This window comes from Seriola lalandi, unplaced genomic scaffold (assembly GCF_002814215.2).
Source record: "Seriola lalandi dorsalis isolate HSWRI2012SDOR001 ecotype SW California unplaced genomic scaffold, Sedor1 jcf7180002054549, whole genome shotgun sequence".
Taxonomy (NCBI): domain Eukaryota; kingdom Metazoa; phylum Chordata; class Actinopteri; order Carangiformes; family Carangidae; genus Seriola; species Seriola lalandi.
In genome coordinates, this window is record NW_019525102.1 from 713,906 (window position 1) to 733,048 (window position 19,143).

A 19,143-nucleotide genomic window follows, 5' to 3' on the forward strand; every position below is an offset into this window, starting at 1 on the left:
TAATTATGGATGGCAGTTTTCACCATTCGCTGAGTTTTTTAAACGACGGATCAAAAAAAAGCTGCAGAACTGATCATTTACTCTGTCTTTTGGTCTGTATAAAGATTTCAAGTGTTTGTTGTCTCCGCCTACCATGAACCTTTCTTCCTCAATGCTTCTGGATGCCATCAGAGTTTAGAGTAACAAGAGCGGCTCTGTCCTGCTCTTTGTGGCATTTGGGGAAGATGACACTCCCAACAAGCTCAGCCAAACTTATTATCCAAGACAGCAAACAAAGTGGTGAGACCTCATCCTAAAAGTCTTTTCTCCTGTCAAGTTGAAAGTGACACAGTTTGAAAATACTTGTCCAAGTGTGCAAATTAAGCAGCCAATCAGGGTTATGAAAGAATGAAACTCCTGATTTAACATTTTTCTTCATCATACTTCTGGGTGTACACTGAAATACAAGAGCAGTGCTGCAGCTTTCTTTCCTTGTCTTTCATATGGACCCGTCAACAGCCTCAGTCAGGCGCCTTCAGCACAGTATAATGTGTGTGTCCATCAAGTGCGTATTTAAGACCCCTTCTGTCAACCAGACATGGAGTTTTCAACCAATTCAATGCTAGCAGGCTAGCTGCAGCTAATAAAATCTGACAGCTGTCACTTCAGCTGGCAAAATTGATAGTCGCTTGCTAAAGAAAGAAATCTGCATCGATTCAATGCTGTTCAAGTAATACCAGCTGCAAATGAGCTTTCTATATTCTTCAATATATTATAGAAGATTTTGTAAAGTCACACTGTCCCACTGGCATTGTTGAAGATTAAACAGTTTGTGAACTCTGACAGAAAGAGACACTAAATGTAATTTGCCACCGTTGGTGATAAGGATACAGTTCTCGTCTCCGTCTGGGTTCCTGGGCGGTCCTGGCATGTTGAGCAGGACAAGTCGGGCATCATGGGATTTGTTGACAATGACCTCGTTGAGTTTGACGGCAGTGTGCATCCGCCTGACGTTCGAGTGGTCCCTGAAAGACAATAAGGTACATTAAACACCTTGTTTATTTAACTACCGTGCTGTGACTTTTCCAGAGGGAAACGTTCCCTCCTTGTGAGCATCGTATTTCCACTCACGGCCTGATGCTGAGCATGTCTCTGAAGCCCTCGGGCGTGGAGCAGCCGGAGTGTGTGGCTCTGTACTGCGAGGTCTTCTCTTTGGTCCAGGTCATCTGAACCCGACGGTGGTGTTCGGAGCTGCCCCCTCCGCCGCTGCTCACCACCCTGTCTCGCTCCCCGGCGTCCGTGTCGTCGTCGTCGTCTGATCCGATGCTCGTCAGACGCAGCATTGAGTTACGATCCTTCACCAGCTGAGCCTGGTGTGGTAGACGGACAGAAACAAACATGTTCTTTCTCATCTCATCACCGTTTCAACCTTTTTCTCTACCTTATTCCTACCTCCCTCTTCTACATCACTCCTTACTCCTATCACTCTCTCCCTCTCTCTCTCTCTCTCTGCCTCTTTGTACCTGTACCTGTCTTGCTCTGTTTCCTTTGCAGCTGTTAGATGAGACTCCAGTACTCCTGTACCTGGGGGAAAGATAAACCTACAGACAACGCAAAGTCACCTAACTTGCTAATACTAAACAAAAGGCCAGTCTACTCTAGTAGAAGCTCTGGAGGATAACTACAGGGACACGACAGCGTTAGTGCTGAATTTAATGAACAGCAAGACCTGAGTCAAACGGCGCCTGAGATTCACAGATGAGCGATGAAAAGAGTCAAAGAGGGGTGAATGGAGGAGGGAAAAGAAAAGGTGACATAAAAATGAAAGAGTGGAATGAGAGTGGACAGAAATTTATTTACTGCTCTGATGTTTTTGATTGTTAAAAGCACATTTGACCCAGGTCAGCATATAGTAAGTCATTATATTGATCTGGACAAACTCAAGAACTTTTAATTGAATCCTTCAGATAAACAACATAAAGAACAGCTGAAATTTAAAGATGAAAGATGATTTGGAATCTCATCACTTAAAGCTAATGGTCATAAATATGAGATCTAATCCTTGATTATAGCTCGAATGTTACTGGATATTTGGCTGATACTGATATAGATATCTGTGATTTTACATCAGCCGATTGTTTTCTTCTTTAAACACAAACAAACCTTGAGTTGGAGTCCTTATATTTATTTCTCTCTAGTTTATTCTCCTGTGGTATTTTGAGAAAATACATTCCTCTGATTTTCAAAATGATCAGGATTGACAACACAAATTCACATTCACTGCTTTATGTCTTTTTCTGAAGGATTCAACTGCACTCGTAGAAGCTCAGAGGTGTCGCTGATCCAGACTGTGTGATCAAGAAAACCTCTTTGCTGCAACAGTGTGTCCAGAATGACCACTACGTCTCACTTGCTCTACATCAGACAGCTGATGCTTCACTACTGTGTAACCAGTAAACTTACATCATCAAAACTCCAGCGTACCCGCTGAGGAGACCAGTGACAAAAGGAAACAACATGAACTTTAATAGTAAAGCTGGACGTGAGATGCTGCTCAGATTGTTTTACAATGAAAAATTAATTTCTTGTGTCCTTGAACGTACTGTTGCATATCCAATACGTGGCCTTTTGACTCATTTTTATATCAATATCCTACCTTTTCTGATCCTGTAACAAGTCACTGTCTTATAGATTCATTTTGCCATTTTCAGTAGCATTTAAAGTACTGCAACCCACAAAATGTACATCTTTTGATCATGTCCTCTTCACCTCAAGTCAGACTCTAAATATAATTCTTTATGTGGAAAGCATGCAAGGAAATGATGATCTCAAAGCCAATGCATTGACCTTAATATTCATATTCAGTTTGCTCGTACAGGGACAGCTACAGATTCCAGACCTCATACACTTTGTTATTTCTCGACTGGATTTAAGTTTAAGAAATGATTGTGGTCAAACTCTTTAACAGCTTCAGACTGACCTTCACTAGAACAAATATCAAAGTTTTAGAAAATGTAGAATCTGAAAATGGAAATTTATCCCATACTCTTACCATTTGCAGGAATATTTTTTGAAATTTTTATAATTTTTGCCAATATCTGTGAATATCTGTATCATAAAGCAGCTTTACATCTGCTGCTATAATTTGCCCCAGAAAAGGGCTTTTTTTTTCATTTTTTCCAATATTTTAATATTTACTCATTTAATTTTGAGAGATTCCACATTAGCTAAAAAATGCTTTTTAAATAAGAAATAAGAAAAAATAACTGGTAGTGTCCAACAGATTAAAATGTGCAACTATCTGTGAGCTACTGTATCTTTTAACTGCCTCAATAGCATCCTGTACAGTTTATATTTTGTAGAAATAGATGAACTTACAGCTGGCCATAACCACTGACCTCACCTGAGACCTTGTAGCTCCACCTGCCTCTGGCCTACTGCTGCTGCTACCAGGGTTTCCCTGATAAAATGATGCACGACATTCACAGACAAATCAGATATGAGCGTGTTGTAGCTAATCGTGCATACAACCCATGTTCATGCTTATAATGACCCAAGTCCAATCACTTCCACCACTTCCGACCCATCACCGGGAATGATACAAAAGAACAAAAAAAACAAAACAAAACAACTCCCAGTCACGCAGATGGTTGCCAGATCACATGAATAGTAGTGTTAAAAATCAAAGTCATTTGATATTGTTTAAATGACAAGTGGAGACAATTTAAGGACATGTCCTGGCTGCCATATGCAAATCTACAACCTTTTTAAATTAAATGCACAACAATATCCACATTGGACCTAATCTTACCTCTCTTTCCCGGTCTGATTTCGAGAGTCGCATCTGTCGGAGCATCTGAGACCTCTGCTCCATCATCAGGGTCCTTTCATACGTGTACGCACTGATATCACTGTCATGCTGAGAGAAGAAGTGAAAAAAGAAACGACAGAACAGTTGTGTATAGATAAGCACTGTTGTACTCTGCTCAACAGTTCTGCTCAAGCTGTGCAGCCAAGCACTGTTCAAAATTCTAAAGAGACGCCCTGAGTTTCCAAATATACCAAAATTTTCAGCATGTTTTGTGCATCATTTATGCACAAAAATGTGCATAAAAATGTGCATAAATGATGCACAAAACATGCTGAAAATTTCCACTCGGTGGAATGGTGCAGCTATAAAAAGATGGAGGCTGTGTCCCAATTCAGGGGCCGCATCCTTCGGAGGCTGCGTTTGAACACCGACGGCGTCACAGCAGCATGACAAGGCTGTCCCGTTTCAAGAGCCCACGGGTGGATCGTTCATGGCCCGAATCTATCCCAAGATTCATTGCACGTGCTAATGAAAATAATATGGCAGCAAACAACCCCGACAGACGGTCAGAGGATTATACTTTTACATGTAAGTATTGGACTTCAGCTCAGTTCAACAGCTAATGGAACAGCTATTAAAACCAAACAGCACAGCTGGTGACGCAAACTGAAAATCCATATGCGGGACAGTAAAATTTCAGCCTTACAGGTCTACAATGGCTACGAAGGGCCACACCTTTGTGGCCCCTGATTTGGGACACAGCTCGAGTCTTGGGTTTGAATGTTTCACTCAGTGTAAACAGCATATAGTTTAAATGTGATGCCGGAAGAAGCTGATACATAATATATATGACAGAGAGTGTAATAAGATAATTTCAAAATTTAAAGGTGCTGAGGTGATTTATAATCGTAATTTTACAACATGTGGAAGCCCCGAGTTTATTGCCTCACATGAAACACAATTCAATCCACTTCAGTGAAAATGCACAAATCCTGATAAATGACAGCCAGTACAGCGAGCAGCGTACCATCTCAACTACTTCCACCTCAGCCTCAATGCGTAGGTGATAGAGGAAGGTTGCCAGGTCCTTTTTCATCTGGATCGAATTATCCTCCATCTGAGCCACTGTGAAGATTCGCATCCCACATTTACGCCACACCTGAGATGGGGAGAAGAGCCGAACAAAGCAGTTGGAGGTGCAGCAATATTCTCAATGTAGAAAAGACATTTTAAAAATGTAAAAAACTACTTTATGCTGGCGCAAGAGGAAGGGCAGCAGCATCAGCATCCCCCCGTCGTGCACAATCCACCAGACGTCGATGTAGCCCTCTGCGCAGGGTTCACTATTGCTGGGGAACAGAGAGATGTTTTTGGGCACCAGCAGGGCCAGGTGGGCTGCTGTGGTCACCCGCACTGTGTCTGGAAGGAAGAGAGGGGGCGCTGTTAGCCTCGTAACTCTGACATCATTAGATCAGGAAGAGAAAAAGAGCCTCTGTGCATTTTCCCGCATTTTATCTTCAAACTTAGTAGACAAATTTGCCCGTCTTCGACTCACTGATGAAGGTTTTCCAGGCCTGTGGGTCCTCGCTCTGCCTCCAGGCGTGAGGCCAGCCCATCACCACAGTGTTGGGCTTCATTCCTCCCAGGCCGCTGGACTGGATCATGTGGCTAATGCCTTCACGTGGCTTCTGAGCCACGATGCACTGACAGAAGCCCTTCACACGCTCCTTATCCATCAGGTGCTTTAGAGTCTGAAACAGGGGAAATAAGGCTGTGAGATTATGAAGTTAAATAGCTGATGAAAATCTGCTTTCTATCACGTTTTGTGACCACTTAAACCCTGTAAAGATAATTTCCCACCTGTTCAGCGGCGAAGGCCTCTCCATAGCTCTGTAGGAAGTTGCCAGAGACAACGGTGCCAACGATGGTCAGGCCCTTTCCCGCCTTCAGCTGGCTGGCAAACGTCAGTAGACGAGGAGACTTGACGTGGGCGTCTTCGTCCAGTTTTAGTAACACTAACAGCTGGGGCCTGGAGGAGAGATGAAGCAGAGCGTTTTCTATGAACAGGTTCTCCTACACATTCTAGGAGGACATTATGGTTTACATACTGAAGAGTCTTACAATATATTATCAAAAGTGAACCCTATCACTTCTTTTGTATTTTTATCTTGTGAATCTTTGACTACACCAATGCGGCTCCACTGGAACAGGTCACTCTTTTTAGAAGGTTTATAGTTCATTCTCGATCTTGGAAACAGCAGCTAACAGAAGTTCAACTTTTATTCTCAACCTTTAAGCGAACATGGACTAGGAATCCTTAAAGTGCTCAGAGAAATGGAAATTTGAACATCTACAAACTGCATCTTCTGAGGACTGTGAGACATGATGAAGGCTCCAGAATAGCTATGGACCATTGATTGAATTGTTTTGTAATAAAATAATAATCTGTAGTCATTACAGTGTCTACTGTCTGAAGTTTGCAACAAAAAAATGTAGTGCAAAATGTCTGCTTCAGTTTATGAAGGCCATAACTTAAACTGAGTTATAATAACTTATGTGACAGGTTATAAAAAAAAAGAGAGAATAAATGAAAGTGAAGTTTTCATGTCACAGTTGATTACCTCCAGTTTTTGGTGTGTGGTGGTCCCTCCTCCAACCTCAGGAGGGCATAACGGGCAGCGCTGAGCGAGAGACCACGGATCCCATCCCCCCACTCTTTCTCCGCTCTGATACACACATGTATACATGGAATATATATAAGGATATGACGATACATACTGTGATAAGTAATGTGTATTTTGTGACCTCCACTGACAAACAAGCTCAAAGACAAAGAGGATTCATACTGGAAATAAACTAAGAACACAAAACACACACTTTTGCACACACTATTCTTGACCATGTTGTACATGTAAAAAAATGTGGGGTGGGATACATCTCCATGGCAACATACCCGTGATACTCAATGTATTTGTAGATCATGCCTGCGATCACCATGGCAACGATTGCGTAGTACCAAGAGGATATGAACATGAGCGCCAGGCAGATAATCATCCCCAAAAATGACAAGGTCCTGGACACAGATGAGCACAAGAGGCACAGGTCAGTGTGTGTTTATGTGTGTGTGTGTGTATGTTGGGGGTGTATGGGTGTGTGTTTGGTAGTACCAGTGGTAGTAGGAAAAGCGCGGCCTCCAGTTGGGTGTCCTCAGGAGGGTTTGGAGGGCACAGGCCAGGTTTACAAACAGATAACACATCAGGAAAAACCTGCATGGAGAGAAAATGAATCAATCACATTAGTAACACAAGTGTGAGATACTTAAGTGTGAGATACAGATACACACACACACACACACACACACACACAGCTGTGTCTCACATTGTAAGGATGGGAGCAACCAGGTCCAGAGAGGCGATGAGAATCCCCAGCTCAGCAATCAGGGCGGTTAGCAGCAGGGCCCAGGTGGGCTCCCCGTTAGCCTTCCCATGACCAAACACCTGGATGAAACACACACAAAAGAAAAACAGTGAACATCTGTACAGAGGCACCAAGTCAATCATAGTGAAACTGTATTAAATGGGACAGTTCAACCAACTTTGACCAAACATAACAACATGGTAACAGACCATACAGACTAACAAAAATAGTTTTTTCCTTAAAATTCCCTTGCTAACTGTCTGTCTGAGGATTTTCTAAGCTGTCCCTGTTATTATACAGTAATACGAACAATGTGACAGTTTGAGTAAAGCAAATTAACTGCCACTGAGGAACAGAAAATACAGCATCTTTAAATGTCATCAAATTACACGGAAACTACCTGAATAAATGAATCATAGATCAGGTCAAAGGTATCGGTTTTGAACTGAAACATTAAGTTAACTGCAAAGAAGAGGTTAACTGTCTGACCTTTCCTCACCCTTCCCCTGTGTTTTCCTTTCATTCGCACTTTTAGTTGAAAGCAGACAGTTATAATCTAGTTGTGGGTTGTTGCGTTTGCTAAGGAGACACTTAGTGTACAATTATGTTTTGGGTCCCTGTAATTAAAATGAATATTTGCAGCTCAAACCCGGAGGAAGGGGATGATGTTGTCCTTGGCGATGGCCTGCAGGAGTCGGGGAGCGCCGGTCAGCGACTGGAGGCCTGCGCCACACGTTGAGAAGAAAGATCCGATCACAATGACCCAGGGAGTCGGCCAAGCCAGAGTCCCCACCACTAGATTTCCTTTCACTGAGTCACCAAATCTGCAGGAACCAAAAAAAATACATCAAGTATTTTGAGTGTTTATAGCAGTGGACAAAAATATTACAGCTACTCCTTTTCAACAGAGCAGGCACAATGAAATACAATCTCCTTTTCACATATAACAGGACATGACACATATATACACACAGATACAAGAGCAGATGTACTGACTTGTCTCTGAGGACCACCCCGTCGATGCAAGATCCAAACAAAACAACGCTGCTCAGGTCTGGATGGACGACACTCAGGAAAACAACATCCAGCAACAGATTAAATCAAACATATCCCAATTGCCTTTTCGACAGTACCATGAAAGAAGCAATCAGTTCAGCTAAAGTGGCAATCACAAAATGATGAAAACTGAAATAGATAATTACACGGCAAATCACAAAGTCAAAAGAGAAAAATGGACTAAAAACTGCCTAATTATCTTGAAATATTAGGAGCGTTCAGTTATTTCACACCATCAAAACAGCATTTTGCCTCAACACCTCATTGTTGAGCTGCAGAGAGAGGATGGTATTTGTTTAGAAATCCTCTGGAGAGCTGTGCTGCACTGCATTGTGATTCCAATTCACTTGAGACAAAAAATGTGTGAATGGTGCTCCGAGTTGTTTCTGACTTTGAGTGCCTGGATATTGAATCAAAACATATCATAGAAGGATACAGACGATGGAAGTGGTGAGGATGGCGAGGATGGTTCCAATGGGGATTGAGCGCTGGGCGTCTTTCAGATCCCCCGACCGGTTCGAACCAGCCATGATTCCTGAGGAAAAGAGGAACATTATTATTATTATTATTATTATTATTATGAGAATTACAAGTACTATAACTTTGATGCATTATTATCATTATCATATATAGATTTAGAGAGGCTAAGAAACTCTTAATGTTATATGAATATTATGCTTTTTTTAAATGGATCTTTTGAGTGCTGAGAGGTTCTGTTCACTAAAATACATGTGACAATGTTTTTCTGAATTGCATAGACCTGAGTTTCAGAATAAGAGTCATGGCAAAGACATGATGCACTTGATCCTGAAATAGCAGCTGCTCCAAGGGCGACTCAATATCACACCTACTGCCAACAAACAATGATGGTGAGAATAAAGTTTACACTTCTTATACGCTCATTCTTTTGAGTTAACACAGCAGGTTGGGCATTTGAGCACGAGTGAGAAACAAGTGTGTACCTGTGACAGAGGGGAAGAAGATGCCCACCAGCAGTGTGAAAGAGGTGGTGATGTCAGCAAACACATAGGGTTGGTGCGTGGATGCCGGATGTGCAAAGTGAGAGGAGTTGAGGGAGCCTTTCTCCACCACATCCCCTTTGCTGAGGTACGAGCTCCACACGTTCTCTGTGAGAACGACATTCAACATGTGCTAGTTAGCAAGAGTGTGAAGTTATTATTGTTCATCCTCTTAAACTGAGTCTTGAGTCACAGATACTATTCTGTAGCACGGCATGTACAGTCGTGTGCTTGTCGGCAGGTACGTTTGGGTTTGCACTGACGTCTCCTTTGAGGGGGATACCTTCACTACATTCTCAACTAAGCCAAAACCATGTTGTTTTCATATGTAGCTAAATGAGAAAAAGCACCAACTTTGAGTTAAAAGAATAGTTCAACATTAAGAGAAACAGCCTTTGGCTTTCTTGCTGAGAGATAGAGGAGAAGTAACCACTCTGATGTCTATATACTAACCCAGCATGTTAATGTTAATATGCATATTAACATTGAGTTTATTAGTTGAATTGAAAGTAATTAGTTTAGTCTAATTATTTTATAGGAGGGGAAAAAAAAGGTAATGATCATTGTATTCTCACATGCCTACACACACTCCATATCACACACACACACACACACCCACACACACACCCACACACACACACGCACACACACGCACACACACACACACACACACACACACACACACACCTGAAATGATCCCACTGGCCAGACCGGGGATCCCTTCAATCTCTGAAAAGTTGTTGGACATGAAGTATTCATCACAGGAGGAGTTGAGGTCTGGACCATGGCAAAACTGTTTCCAAAGATATGTGGTCTTCTCCACCAGAACAGGAGCGTGGGTGGGGTCAAAGGTCGGGCCTACAGTGCTGTTTTCTATTGGGATGGATACGGTATGTCAAGAAAAACGGAATGGATGTAAACAGAGCAGGCTAATATCTCTGATCTTCCTCTGTTACCCACCATTAGTAATTGTAAAGTTGACATCATCTTTCTCCACCGGCTCCTTGATCTGCTGCAGGATGGTTTTCGCACACTGGCTGTCATAAATTTCATGACCGTTGATGGTTCTGTTTCCCAGCATGCACACGCTGCAGACAGAAGGACCATCAGTCAGTCAAGAGTGTGAAGAGTTAACCGATTGGTCAGCGTATTTTGTGAAAAAACGTCATCAACACTTACGAAAAATTTGGTGGTTTGAAGGCAGAGACCAGCGCGCCGATGTAGATGGAGACAATGGAGACGATGACGCAGGCCAAGAAAATGGAGGCCAGTTTGTTGACGTACTTCACGCCCACAAAGACCAACAAGGACATCAGGAGGAGACAAATGGAGCCGTAGACACGCATGTTGTTCAACATGGCCGCTCCTTCGCCATCAGGGTACTTTGACTCAAAAATAGCTGCCTTAGGTGCTATGTACATCTGGAGGAGGGAGGGAGATGAGGGAGGAAAAGACTAGATTTATTCAAGTCCAATGAAGCTGGAATACACAGTTCATTCGTTAGGTTTTATAGCAGCATCATATCACATCAATCAATCATGAAAATCTACCCCTATATCGCAAAATATCATATATTGATGTCCTAATATATATATATATATATATATATATATTTATGTATACATATATATTTATGTATGTATACACACACATATATATATAATTATAACGGAAGCAATAAACAGTTGAGGAACCAAATCTGTCCTTAAGCACTGCTGCATATAAAACTAAAATGATTAAACCCTGGAGAAAGGGTGATAATAGTGCCTAAATTATAACAGACATAATGGTGGTTAAAGACAAATACTGGTAATAAGTAATAATTATGACGAGGAAGCCAAAACCCACCAGAAGGATCTCGATGGCTCCCAGGATGTACATGGCTCCAGCGAAGGTGGTGCCCAAGTAGAAACACAGGCCCACCGCCCCCCCAAACTCTGGACCCAGAGAGCGGCTGATCATGAAGTAAGATCCTCCCGCTGGAGGGGGAAGAGAGAGAGAGAAAGGGAGAGGAAGAGAGAGAGAGAGAGAGAGAGAAAGAGAGCGGGGCAGGTTGTACGTCAGGGTTGGAAGAAGTGGAAATGGAGAGGGGAAAGAGAAAAGTAGGATGGCAGAAGAAAAGAAATGAAGAAAAAATAAAGACAGATTGTAAAGAGAAGAGAAGGAACAATGAAATAGGGAGAAAGACAGAGATGTTGGACAAGAGGAAGAGATGGGACATAAAAACAGAGAGATAGAGAGGGGGATGGATGGTTAGTAACATTATGATGTTAGGACGTAAAGGGAGAGAAAAGAGGACAGCTGATGAGAAGTCATCCTATGCTTGTAGAAATAAGCATAATGTTCTACATGACACACTGGAGAAAGAAGACAGAGCAGATCTTTGGTCAAACAGAATCTGCAAATGACTCTTCACAACTGTTTTTTGCCTCACTGGTAGTACAGGAGCGGGCTTTAGACAATGTTTAACATTTTAGAACTCTGACTTTTTGTATTAATCATGGCAGAGTTTTAGTAAAAAAAAAAAAAAAAAAAAAAACATGTTTATATTTCTCTAGTCAAGTCAATTTTATTTATGTAGCCCAAGACCCCAAATCACAAATTTATCTTAAGGGATTCTCACATAAATCTTTCATATAAAAGGTGGGAGGTAGGGGGGTTATTTTGTTGTGTATCAGCAGTGATATATTCATCCCTGTCAGCTGTAGTTGACACAGAAGCTGTGGCAGCAGCTGCTAGAATAAGTTTACTTCATGTTTTTTTCACATTGATCAAAGAAATACATTGATCCAAGTCAACTTACAACAACTTGGATCTAGCTAGGCAGCTAGCTAGCTATTCTTAATGTGGCCAACAAAACCAATAATGCTGTCTCCAGCCAGGTCCATCAATGGGCCACCAGACATATGGGTAGTGGTTCTGACGTCTGGAACCAGGCTATCAGAAGAATACTGTTTTAATTATCTTCACCAAACTCAAGCATTACACTGGCACAAGTATAATAAACTAATAGTGTTAAACTTACTGCTGCAAATAGCATTATTCTATGCAACTAGTACTCCAAGTGAGCTCAAATAAACAGTAAGAATTATTTGCCGATTCAGTTTGAACCAGTTATAAACAGATCATATGAGGGAGTCACACAGTAAGAACAACTGCAAATTCACTACTGACTGTAAGTCCAGAATTCAGTGTTTGGTCTCCAAAATGCAACCCTTTCATGAAAGGCACTCTTATATTTCCTTTACACACAATTAATATGAATAAAAAATGGGCATATGATGGTGATATTGCAGGTTTAACGTGACTGAAACATAAGATCAGATTTTATAGATAAACTGAATCACGGCCAGCACCCTAACTGCTAAGTTCTTAAGCAAGGCGCACATGCTCCAAACACTGTCTGTGGAAAAGTTTCTGGACTCAAAAGATAAAAGTAAAACATCAAAACACCTTCAGTCTCAGCCATCAGTAAAATGACCTGTATGCAGATGTATGAATTTTCGTGTTGAGCTGTATTTGGGAAGCCAAACACTTTTGATTACTCCTTCACGTTAACCGCTGTAAACTACATACCTACAGTATTAACTACAATCTGAAACTGGATGGTGAGAAAGCATGAGCGCTTGAAGCTGTTCAGGTGAGAATAAGAGAGTATGAAATGAAATGTCTGATGCCAAACAAGACATGTTAGACATTAATTCTCTATGTTACCTACCGAGGGTTTTCAATCTACATTCAATTAAAAAAATGTCACATGCTAGTGGAAATATCACACTACTTTGACATTTGGGATATTCGGCTTGAGGCGTTTCAGTGAAAGGCAAAGTCAATGGCGGATAAATATCCTGGGGTTTTTATGTGTGTACAGACAGAGAGGGAGAGGTAGACAGAGGGAGAGACAGGACAAACAGAAATAACACTCATTAGAAGAAACATATGCACTTTGTCAACACCGCCATAGCTGGAAGATGAGAAGGACAACTGGGGGTAAACAACCTGGAAAATTCAAATGAGCTCACTTGGCTTGGTAAATTCAAAAACGGTCACCATAAAAATGTGGACTATGGAGGAAAACTTCAACTAGCTTTGAGAATCAGATAGTAGATGATACGTCACATACTGAAGTCTACATGCTGGCTAAAACATTCTTTATCGGCTACATTTGCATGTCCTCACCTCTGTATTCACTGGTTGTGTTTAACTGCAGTATCACTGCTGAACCACCAGGTTGGCTGAATCTCATTCGCAGTAAAGCACGTGACAAGTAGACACATATGAATGACATGAAAGCGTGACAGCCCACAGATGCAAACTGCAGCACTGAGAGAAAACTGTAACTTATGTCAGTTCTGGTTTTACAGGGTTATTACCTCGATGTTATGAAGTACTGTGATTTGATTGATTATCACTTAGACTATTGTTTATCTTATCATCATTTGCTCCATCATGAGTGTCATGAGACACAAAAAATTAATGTTGGCCTTTTTATTCCCAAACAAGCAAATACTTGAAAATTTACTTGAGGAACTGAGGAATTCATAGTCAAAATAATAATTTATGAATTTTCTGTCAGTCAACTTCTTATTGATCTAATCAGTTTGTTTCCATTTGCAACTTTTTAAAAACCTTTTTTCTAATCTCGTGTTTCCAGTTAGTTTCCTCCCCCTGTTTAGGTTTTGTGAAGGAGGTCGAACATGTGCCATTCAATCCACATATTTGGAGAGACAGAGAGGTGAAGGCATACCTGGTACAACTCCGTTAGTGGCGATTGCACTCATCGATATTGCAGTCAACATTGTCTGAAGAAGAGAGACAGACAAATAATCAGTTTAGAAAGTTTTCTTTATCTGTCTGATCATGCCCATGTCTGCTAACACACTGCAGCTACAGACCCAAATACTCACACAGCAACAGCATACGAAGACAATACAGAGGGCCTGCAGCACCCCAGCAGTCCCCACCACCCAGGTCAACCGCAAGAACAAGATGACGCCAAAGATGTTCTGGAGGCAAGGCAGGTAAACGCCCATAAACGTCCCCATCTGTGGCGACTGGAAGGTACATAGAGAGACAGAACTAAATTATTATCAGCAACAAAGCCCAAACATAGAACATAATGTTAAGGGAGAGTCTATTAGGACCTTTTCCTTTTATTTCTACTTTGTCTTCCATCTTATCATTGTTTATAAATGTCTTTTAACTATATATTTCAATCATTTATATATACTATTTCAACCAATTATTCATCATTTTTAGCTGTTTTTCCTCGCTTGATTTCCAACAATCTCAAATTGTAATACATGGAGTTACTGCCTCAGGTTGGTGTGCCGTTACCTTATTGTGGCTGGTAGTTTACTGGTTATTGTAACAAAAATTTCAAGCTCAGCACTGCACACTTGTAAATTATAAATCCTCAACAATATCTGGCTATTTTTTCCTACTTTACACAAACATGTGGATATATCTTTTAAAGCTACTGCACAACGTGCTGACTAGGAACTGCAGCAGTACCCCTCGATGCACCAGACTTATGTTAATGCTTATCCTGAACACACTGTGTGGCCAGAAGGGAGGATTAAAAATGTTTTGGTTGAACTTTCCCAGCCGTCTGTTGGCAAATGTGTCCAATCCTGCAAACGTACAATCAGAACGGGGTGGAAATGGGAAATTACTCTGAACCACCACAACAGATTTATTTAGGCCAGTCGGTTCCTTATCAGCAGGGATCACAGTGCAGATCAGGGTCACATCCTACTGTACTTTCACTTCTAGACGCTGGGCCAAGAGGGCAATAGTTGTAGATTTGTCTGGGACTCAATGAGCATAAGTTAAATCTTTAATTTTTTTATTTGATTTTAGACGGAGTCTTGTTTCTTTCATTTTTATGCCTTTATGCCATTTCAGACAGAACATATGTGCTGACATTTCCTACAGTGGTAATGATCATTTCAACTTTGTACGTGTTGCACCACAAACGTACGCATAATTATCATCAGGGTTAAGATTGCTGTAGCATAAGAACACTGTACAGCAAGACAAAGTACATTTGGTGCATGTAAGATGTATGGGTGATGTCACGGGCATCAAAGTCCTAAAGTACATCTAAACAGATAAGACTTTAATTTAGCTGTGAGAAAAGTATTTAATTCCAGGAAAGTCAATACCGACAAGGTTCTGTTATTATATGACTTACACTGTGAGTTCACTTCAGTTTGTTATGTGATTTACTGTGCTTTTGTTCTTTTGCTGTGTGTTTTTAAATTTGCCTTGATGAGTCTGAAAGTCTATTATCAGTTAAAAAGATGAGTGAGGCAAACAGAGTCTGGTATACCTTGCTGGCTTTCTTCTTCTCACCAATGCTCTCGGCCTCCTCGTGCTCCTTGGCCCCCTGCGTCAGGTTGGTGTAGTTGGCCAGGCGATTGAGGAGAGAGGACACCTTCGGCCGAGTGTCCATCTCCTCCTGTGGGATGAAGAGAGACGGGGGAGGAGAGGAGTGGTGGAGGGAGACGTCGAAGCGAGAAATAGGGTGGAAAGACATGAAAAAAAAGGATGGGTTGACAGTGGGCGCAGGAAGGCAGAGAAGAGGGGGAGGAATAAGATAGCCAGAGGATAAAGAAAAGGGGACAGAGGAAAGAAGAGAAAGACCAAAAACAGGGTATAGAAATGACAGGGAAGTAGGCAGGGCATAGAGAAGGGAGAATAAGTGGGTGAAGAAGAAGAAAGATGGAGGAAAGAAAGAATGACAAGCATAGAGGAAGGCAAGAGATAGAAGGTAAAAGAACAGAAAATTGAGGAGAGAAAGAGGCATATTATGTGGCTTGTTAAAGAAAGTGGAGATAGAAAAAGAGCTGTTTCCAGGGAACCTTGTAATCTAAAAAAACTAAAATTATCTGCACCCACAAACCAAATGCTGGTCTATTTTTGGCTCTAGTGTAGCAGACAAACTGGCAAATAAACAGCCACCATGTGGAGATTCTGTTTTTATCCGTGTATAATGAAAATGAGCATTTTTAGGAAAGCAGCAAATGTGGCCAAGAGAAAAAATGTTTTCTACCGTTAATACAAACCAAGAAGTTTGCAGAATATTTATAACATGATTAAAATGTGCTTGCGTAGGATAACAGTTTTATCAATATTGTGTTTCTAACCTCAAATAAGGCCAAGTTTCTGTCGTAGAAGTCATCGTCATCCACCCCGTGACTGTTGTTGATATACACACTGGAGATTTTGGAATTTCCATCACCTAGACACAAATAAAGAGATGATAAGACAGAGAGAGGGGAAGAAAAGAGAAGGGTGACACAGCAGGATCAGTGTGGACACACTGGTGGCCGTTTTCATCACTGTCACTATGGCTCTTTGGGGTCGAGTTGCACTCAGATTCATTCCAACTTTCCCTCTCTCACACGTACACACGCAGAGTTTCATACAACAGCCACCATGTCACCAATTCAGTTCCACCTCAGTCAGCACAGACCAATGCATCAGCAGCACCTGAGTCAGCAACAACACTTCCCTCCCTGCTCCGCCACAGTCACGCTAACGGCAGCAAACGGCCGTACGCAGTGACACACTTGACAGCTGGACACTCAAACATGACAGGACTTGAGACTCATAAGAAGCATGGCTCTTTTGTAAAGAAAAAAGAAAAATGAGGCAGCGCTGATCAGTCGATTGTTACCAACATTATTTTATGTGTGAAAATCTTATTCTTACACTTTGTTGCTATCCTCCCATTCTGAACTTCTATGACTCTACAGTTAGTTTACAGTTCTTGTTTGGATTTCACTCTAAACCTAAAGGCAAACATGGGAGATCTAAGGGTCCAAGATAAATATTGGGGCTGCACAATTAATCGAAAAATAATTGAAATCGCAATATGGCCAAGTGCAATATCCAAATCACAGGAATTGCAAAAAAAACTAAACAAAAAAAAAAAAAATCACAGGAGCGACAAATTTTTTGATAAAGGTAAAATGTGTCACATCATTGTTGTGTATTGTTAGCACCATAACCACTGTGGTGCTACAGAGACACCCCGGCCTACACATCACATTCTCTACAGGTAAAGGAACATCCCGTTTGATACAAGCCCTCATCATCATTTTTATATAATTTTCAGTGAAAATTAAAATGTAAACTGAAATCGAAACGTGAATCAAAATTTTTTTTTCTTGTGAAATTAATAGAAATACTTACAACTAGCAGACATAAGCTGCGACAGTACAGTCTAAGCCAAAGAGGCCGGGAAATGCTGCTCATACTTTATAGTCCAGACAGATGATGCACTGGCGGGGGACACACCCAGAATGCATCAGCAACTTTCACTATCTTATCATCTAACTGCATTTCTAGAACATTGCATCAGCTGGTTACACAATGAGAAAAAGTCAGTAGCCATTCAAAGAAAAAAAAAAAGCCAACATTTGGCTGGTGGGTGGTAAGTTCCCATCCTGTTCACAGTCCTTCGTTTGGCCCAAGATAGTGAGCGTGAAACTGACTCCACACCAGCTTGGTGGTTAATATTCAGTGGCTGAAGCGTGCTGGCGTGGTGGGAAAAGATTAACTAACAAGCTAATCAGGCTATTTGCTCATTTTCTCTCATATGGAAAAAAAGGTGTTTTGGATAAATACAGATACATATCAGTGCATGTCAGCAAGACCGTCCAGTTCACACACTCGGGACGGGATATCCGTCTGGTATGTTTATCACCTAACCTGTTTGTCTCGTCAGTCAGGAGTCACAGATATGACGACATCGTCTTTTGGATGTCAAAGGTTCCTGACTGCTCAGACTGTCTCTGCTCAGCCTGGTGACATTGACATCTCCATCTGACACAACAGTCGCAATAGTATTTTTTCTGTGACTTAATGCAGATTTGATGCACTGACATCTGTTATTATTTGTTGGTCAGACAAAACGAGACATATGAAGATATGATGGTGGCATGATTTTCACTATTCTCTGACATTTTATAGACCAGACCATTCATTAAGAAAGTTTTGAGTTAAATAAATATATTTTTTAATTCTCCAGTTCCTGCTTCTCCACTGTGAATACTTAAGTTCCTTTAGTCTATGATTATTGATTGACTGTCTTTGTGTTTTCAGCTGCCCTGCACTCAACCTCTGTATCACCCTGCATGAGTTTTAAACGTGTTTAAGACTCACATTTTCATGCCTTTGATCAAAAACATTTCCACACAGAGGAAGTGAAAGCGTGCACCCTGAACACAGTTCAGTTGTGACAGTTATCAACAGCGCTGTGAGCTGAACACTCAGTCACACTGGACAACAGTAGAGGAGGCTGTACCACCATCTGGTTCAAAGCTGACTGCAATAACACAGTTCTGTTCTATCACAGTTGCTTTAGTGGTTTAGTAATTTTGACACAAGACTTGATTTGTAAAGTTCACAGCCTGCTGTGCTGTTGTTCCTGCATTACTCTGTGTACAAGGACACACCTAAAAAAAAAAAAAAAAAAAAAAAAAAAAGAAAAAAGTGAAGTGATTCCACTCACAAAATACGAAGTCTTCTTCTCAACTAATTTCTCGATATTTAAAAAGGTGACTGTATCGGCCTAAACAGTCATGTATCAGTTGGTTTATACTTACTATCTGTTTTTCTGCAAAAGTTAAAACAATAAATGACGTTTACCAATATATTGTTATTGTTCTTTTTGTTAACTGCCTTACAAATCTACAATCCTAACTGTCGAGGTTCACCTGTGAGAAGTGCAGAAGAAAATAACCTTCCTGTAAATACCCCTCTAAAAACCTCAGCTGTTGAACTGCAGAGTTCACACTCAGCACAGAGGAACACAGCTGTCTACTGTGTGTGCGTTCCCCAAGAGGAGCC

General features: G+C 41.2%; 1 protein-coding gene across 4 annotated transcripts in view; it reads right to left on the bottom strand.

Annotated features, from left to right (window-relative positions):
- slc12a6 (solute carrier family 12 member 6) overlaps positions 1-19,143 on the bottom strand; it is a 28,317-nt gene that overhangs the window by 2,719 nt on the left and 6,455 nt on the right. For 2 of the 4 annotated variants that reach the window (XM_087176376.1, XM_023415356.2), the window contains exons 3-26: positions 16,434-16,528; positions 15,617-15,745; positions 14,190-14,336; positions 14,030-14,084; positions 11,131-11,261; positions 10,462-10,703; positions 10,243-10,370; positions 9,970-10,155; positions 9,226-9,390; positions 8,700-8,798; positions 8,204-8,261; positions 7,857-8,031; positions 7,169-7,287; positions 6,958-7,056; positions 6,744-6,863; positions 6,412-6,516; positions 5,651-5,819; positions 5,346-5,541; positions 5,040-5,209; positions 4,818-4,949; positions 3,791-3,898; positions 3,383-3,439; positions 1,111-1,349; positions 871-1,004 (exon numbers count right to left, since the gene is read on the bottom strand). In XM_087176376.1, coding sequence (XP_087032502.1) covers positions 871-1,004; positions 1,111-1,349; positions 3,383-3,439; positions 3,791-3,898; positions 4,818-4,949; positions 5,040-5,209; positions 5,346-5,541; positions 5,651-5,819; positions 6,412-6,516; positions 6,744-6,863; positions 6,958-7,056; positions 7,169-7,287; positions 7,857-8,031; positions 8,204-8,261; positions 8,700-8,798; positions 9,226-9,390; positions 9,970-10,155; positions 10,243-10,370; positions 10,462-10,703; positions 11,131-11,261; positions 14,030-14,084; positions 14,190-14,336; positions 15,617-15,745; positions 16,434-16,528 — 3,258 coding nt within the window. Of the gene's footprint in view, positions 1-870; positions 1,005-1,110; positions 1,350-3,377; positions 3,440-3,790; positions 3,899-4,817; positions 4,950-5,039; positions 5,210-5,345; positions 5,542-5,650; positions 5,820-6,411; positions 6,517-6,743; positions 6,864-6,957; positions 7,057-7,168; positions 7,288-7,856; positions 8,032-8,203; positions 8,262-8,699; positions 8,799-9,225; positions 9,391-9,969; positions 10,156-10,242; positions 10,371-10,461; positions 10,704-11,130; positions 11,262-14,029; positions 14,085-14,189; positions 14,337-15,616; positions 15,746-16,433; positions 16,529-19,143 lie in introns of those variants that run through there. The other 2 variants (XM_023415357.2, XM_023415358.2) reach the window with 2 other exon arrangements.